This window comes from Antrostomus carolinensis, unplaced genomic scaffold, assembly GCF_000700745.2.
Source record: "Antrostomus carolinensis isolate BGI_N321 unplaced genomic scaffold, ASM70074v2 scaffold14512, whole genome shotgun sequence".
Lineage (NCBI taxonomy): Eukaryota > Metazoa > Chordata > Aves > Caprimulgiformes > Caprimulgidae > Antrostomus > Antrostomus carolinensis.
This window is the reverse complement of record NW_010299050.1, coordinates 28,953-34,882: the sequence shown is the minus strand read 5'-3', so window position 1 is coordinate 34,882 and position 5,930 is coordinate 28,953. Positions and strand designations below refer to the sequence as shown.

Here is a 5,930-nt window from a genome sequence, read left to right as displayed (position 1 = left end):
AAAGAGGGGGACATCTATTTACCCAAGCTCAAAGTCTCCTCAGCGATCAATAGCCTGATGCCATGTCCCTTCAACTCGGCCTTTGTCCTGCACCGTCCTGCTGCGATGGGTCAGCACACCCCGTACAACGACTTTTTTTCCTGAAATGGAGGTTTTGGAGGCCTGCAGGTGTAGAAGATCCACAGGCTGAGCAGAGGGAGCTGGATAAAAATCAGGGTAGAAGCACCTCCAGCTGTGCAGAGAAGAACAACCCAGGAGGCTGGTGCAGATAGCTTACGTTGTCCTCCTCAAGGGACAGGAAGTTGCTGGGCAACTGCTGTATTTCTTAGCTACCCTCCTTGATCCCTTTGGAGGGAGAAGCAAAACAGGGTGTGTGCTCCCCAGCACAGGGATGGAGCAGATGCTGGCTGCCAGGTGTAGATCACTTGAAGGAGGGAAGGTGGCAGTAGACAGCAGATCCGGTTACCACAGCAGTCATGCAGATGAAAGCAAAGCACGCTGCCTCTTAGTCCCCACCTGCAAGACTCTCTTTGGTCTTCTTGCACTTCTTGCTGCCTGGTCTCCTGAGAGTGGGGTCCCCGCACTCTGTTGCACTGCCACTCACTACTCCCTGCAGCATCTGCTTTTCTTTTAGCCCCAGGTCCTCCTCACCTACCTTGCCTATGCCACCTTCAGCTTACAGCCCCGCGGCTCTGTTCGTGCCCCTTGTCTTTCACAAAGACCAACTATGCTCTGGCTAGAGCAGAGTAAATAGAGTTATTGTGTCAATAAATAGTTGGGGGGGATGGGGATAATGGACAACTCTTGACCTGAGGCTGAGCTCCAGCCAGCCAGCAGTATTGACCTGGGGCTGAGCTCATTTGGTCCAGGGCTCATTTGGGCTCATTTTGACAGCTGAGCAGGGACATCTGTTTTCAGGCCTGACACTTGGTCAGGCTTAGTCTGTGACTGCATGAAGACCAAATGCCATTGCTGTAGCTGCCTCGTGGTGGATTCTAGTAAATAAATGTTATATGTGGATGAAAAGCTGCAGTGTTTGACTGGGAATGTGTCAGCATGGTTATCCTGACTAACTCGTTGTTGTACATATGGGAAACTTGAGGCAAGCAATGACAGTAAGAAATGCTTTCTGAACTGACCAAGACACTTAAGAAACCAGATTTAACTTTTAAAAGTATCTTTGAGCCAAAATTTCCCGAGATAACTGAGGACTAGCTGCATCTTTAAGCATAAACATGGCTTTCCCAAGATTATGCTAGGAGGGCTTGCCATAGTGGGTCAGAATCCAGCCAAGGGTATTTTCTGACACCAGAGACCTTACTTTTTTGTATCCATCTTTCCTGGAAAGAAGTATTCTCCATCTCTGATGTTTTCAGCAGAACAAAAAATATAGAATCTCAATCTGATCTATCTAAGCAAGTATACCACATCTGTCACCGCAGGCTTTTGAATCAACCAAGGACCCAAAACCTTGATCAGATCTGACTTCAGAGGAATTCCTTTACTGCAAGTACCCTTTACTTTATGCTTCTCCATAGTAAAAAAAAAAAGGAAGAGGTGTGGGAGGGGGCTGAGACTGATGTTGCGTATTTATAAACAAGGTATCTTGGAAAGAGGGAGATGAGAGATGTGACAGCTATCTTTGCTGTCTGCAGGCTTGAGATAGATAAAAAGAGAACTCAAGTGGCTGCCAGCTCAATATTTTCCACTCAGTGCTGGTGTTCAGCTTTGGTTTGCCTCTGGTACTGATGGACACTGCCGTAGCATCTTTCTGTGGTTTTGTGAACCACGCACTCTGCACTCTCATTGGCTTGAGAGGGGACTGCTGCTCATGTCACATTTCCAAAGAGCTCTTTGGGATCCAGCAGAGAAAGCGCCCTGTATCACTGAGAGTGTTGTGCCTTTGGTATTCACAACTGGGGTTACTCACATACAAGACCACATGATCTTGTCTTCCTGGAAGAAAGGTCCGGTTATCACCAGATCTGATGTTGAGCGCTTCCTGCCACAGTGTGTCACACATTCACACCCAGCGTGGCTGCAAATGCAGTGCTAACAGCTTGCCAGCTCGAAAGCTGTCAGCATTTTCACAAGGGGAGGCGGTGGGGAATACTGAGCCAGCAAGATGGTCCTCAGGGCCTTGTAGCAGGATCATTTCCAACTCTGCTTTCTGTTTTAGGTGGCTGAGTCCCTTGGGGAAGGGAGTAGGAAGGACGGCTAAAGGTATATTGGTCTGAGCAAAGCTTTGCCTAATCTCCTATTTAGAAAAGCTGCTAATCCTATCCCCCACGCCAAAGGACAGAAAAACACTGTAGATTCCTTAATTTTGTTTTTTATTTACAAAGAGGCATGTTTTTTTCTTTTGTACTTATCTTAGCAGCAAGAAAAATTGAAAAGCTTATGAAGATCTACATTGGGACAGGATAACCAACAGTACAACTAGGATCCTTGGCCCATGTAAGATAGCAAATTGCCCATCAGGGGCAAGGGATTCAGCATCTCTTCTTGAAGTCCATCTGGGAAGATTCTCAAAGTACAGCAAACAGGTAGGCAAGCCTTGTGCTTCCTTACCTGGAAAGCTGTGGGGTCCTCTTCACCTGCTGTCTCCTGGAAGAAACTGATGAGAAGAGGGGTATAGCTCCCCCAGCCCTCTCAGCTGCAGGCAGGCTCAGCTTCTTTGAGCAGCTTTTTTGAGGTGAAATCCAAGCCAATGGGTGACCCCGTAGCTGGGACTCATAATGACATTCAGGCTGCATAATGCAAGGTCAGGTACCAGCATGGGACCAGGACAAAAGGGAAGCTCAATGCTTGTACAAACAGAGGTAGGGAAGAATTAGTTCTGGGTTATATTCATAAGGGTGACAGAAGTACCGAAAAGTTTTACATCCTTGACATTTTTAATATAAAAACTCCTAGAAGAAAGACCTTTAGCACAGAACTGGTATTTCCCCACTGCTGAATAGTCCAGAAATATGGCAAGAAAGCAGACAGTCAGTACAGATGTTAAATGCAAGGATGGATGTAACCAGAACAGCTTGTCTTCCTTTGCCTTGCCACCTTTTGTGGTGTGCTACTTTTTCTCGACTCAGATCAGCAAATGCAGAGTGAAAAGAAAAAAAAACAAAAAAAAGTGATCTTTGCTATCCTCAGTCTTTGTGAGTGGATTGAGGTTTCAGCAAAGATGCTAATTTGTGGGTTAGTTTTCTGGGCTCATTCACCACATCTTTGCCGCTAATTAGGCAATGGTTTCCCTTGAGCAATGGAAGGAATGGACAGCACCGTTGTGATGTTTTCCACTAATACAGGATGTGGGATGAACTATTCTGCAATCAGCTTATCGTAGTCAAATAACCGTATTCTGCCAGCAGGGTAGAAAGGCTTTCGATTTCATGAAAAATATTGCAGCAAGGATGGGAAATTGTGTGTGTTCTTTTTTACTGCCATCAAACGATCTGGGGGAAAGAAGGGGGGGAGGGGGAGGGGATTTCCCCAGTATTTTTAAGCCAATAATGGGGATTTCTTTTTACATTGCACTGTTTAGACAGCTGACACAGTTATGGCTTTGAGCTGACCTTAGAGACTCAAGTCTAAAGCTAGACCAAGTCACTCAGAATGTAATCTCTAATTAAAACCTGAAATGGGGACATCACAGAAAAAAACTACACGCTTGGTCAGTCAGGATGAGATGTCTTCACTTGTTTCATCACTGGGCCCAGTTCTGACTGGCAGTGTTACTGTTCCTTGTACAAAATCTCATTTACACTTCTTCAGGCATTTCTCCCTCCCATCAGAGGTTTTTAGGCTGGGATGAGGCAAATGGACCATACGTCTGCTCAGCCTCAAAGCTGAGTGCTATTCTATACCAAGATTCAGAACATGGAAGTGCTGGCACAGCCTCCTACAGGGAGCTGGGAAGGAATAAGGAAGCTGGTGAGGTTTGGGATGGCACTTGAACAGTGCGGGAAGGGGTTTCTATGCTACTGTATCCAGTAATAGCAGAGAAACAGTTTCAGTTATAAAGGCGAGTCCTTGTTGGCCTGTGTGACTAAGAATCCAGTTTCTATGTCTCCTTTAGCCATGTGGCTGATAAACAGCCTTAATGTGCCTTTATCATTCTCTCTGTTTTGCTTTACTATCCACTAGCCCAGCTCTCCATGTAAAACATCCTCTCATTTCCAGCAGTCTGTCTCACTAGCACTTTACCTTGGGGGCCAGTGCTACCCATGTAGCCATCCATGAATTTACACCTTGTCCATCCTATCCCTCTTCTGGTTTTGCAGCCCTCTAGCATAACCACGTTCTTCAGCCTCATTAAAGAAAGAACAGACCTAATGGGTTTGAGGCTAAAATCACATTCATGTCCTGAATAGAAAAACTGTCCATCTAGCCTTCCCTGCAGAGAAGGCCTTTCCCATCTGTGTGTTTCCTCCAGGCATATCCTAGACAGAACAGTGGCTGTACTGGCTTTGGAGGTCTCTCAGAGAAAGGTAGGCGCCAGTGTTTGGGACCTGGCTGGAGAAGGTTGTTTTGCATGGATTCTCATCCTGGCTTTGCCTTAGAGGTGCAGGCTGAGAGAGAAAAGAGATAGCATGTGCTGCTGTTGTACAGTGGTCAACTGGAGGGTCTGCCTTCCCACTCCCCTCCTTTACGTCAATAGTATTGCTGTCATTCAGGTCTGGTGGGTCAGGAAAGTCAGTGTCCAGCTGGCACAGGGCCTCAGCAGGTTGTAAAGCTGCTTTGTCTATCACCTTCTCATCCTGCTTCAGAACTGGTGTTGGTGAGGTACCTTCACTTGACCGGAGAGCCCCAGAAATAGCCATGGTCTGCTGGGCTTCACTTCCTGTCTCTTCCATGAAGGAGCCATATTGGAAGCCCTGGCTCATCTTGATACAGTAAAGGAAGTTGTTGGGCAACACAGGCATGCCCTCTGCCAGTGTGCAGAGGTCTGGGGAGGGGAGATCATGGTAAGGCTCACCAGCCTCACTACCACTGCCCTCCTGGGTGAAAGGCTCATAGGTGAAGTAAACCTGACAGGGCTCGATCTCAAAGGAGTCGGGAAGGTGGAAGAAGAAGTAGCCTTGGTTGGTGAAGCAGCTGGATACAGAGTGCCCACTTGTTTCTAGGGGGGAATCAGGACTCAAGGTTGCCTTGCAAAGTAGAAATTGTGACTCCTGGTCATTCTTCTGCATCACCTCAAGTGTGGAGATCTCTGGGGTTGTGCTGTTCACACAGTAGGAAGATGTGGAGAATGGGGAGGAGAGCCATTTCTGATGTGGAAGAAACATGGAGAGAGACTGTCAAGCCCAAAGTATAACACTCGGTGAGGAACCAAAGTTTTCTCCTCCTGAGTGCCCACAGCAATCAAGTGACCTTTTCTCTGTCCAAGCAAGACTTTCCGGAGGTGAGGGGAGGGAAACTCACATTCATGAGTTTCCTCTACAGCAATTCATCTACAGGATTTTCAGAGAGAGTATGTCTTTCTGTAACTTTGAAATCAAGAGGAGATCTTGCAAGCCTATGTTTTGAGATTTCTGAAGGGGGCAACAGAGTATGGAGGAGTAAAGTGAAAGGAAGAAAAAAAATTACAAGACTGTAACAAGAAGTGAAGGTGGAAACATGGAAAGCAGTACTGGGATGTGTCTCATGCAATCTGTTCTTAGGTGCTGAACCAGTTTCTGATAAATCTACCTGGCCCCATGCAGATTTCTTCTCTAAAGTGCTTTTCCAGGCCCCTTGTGCCTGGATTTACACACTCATCATGAGTGACATCCTGCAATGTATCATTATCCTTAAAAATAAACTGGTTGTGATAATATCCAACTTCATTGCCTTTACGGCCAGTAAAGCAAATTTTTCTAGTTCTTTCTGCACTGGAGAAGTGTCTTCAGCACCTGCTGTACATCCCACACCCCTGCTCCACACTCTTCCCC

The 5,930-nt window shown here is 46.5% G+C and overlaps 1 protein-coding gene across 1 annotated transcript in view; it reads right to left on the bottom strand.

Moving 5' to 3' along the window:
- Window positions 1–4,439: 4,439 nt before the first annotated feature.
- The window catches only part of IL2RB (interleukin 2 receptor subunit beta), an 11,136-nt gene continuing 9,645 nt past the window's right edge, over window positions 4,440–5,930 (bottom strand). Inside the window, exon 9 of the mRNA XM_010162661.1 lies at window positions 4,440–5,267. Within this exon, the coding sequence (XP_010160963.1) occupies window positions 4,440–5,267 (828 nt within the window). The remainder of the gene's footprint in view (window positions 5,268–5,930) is intronic.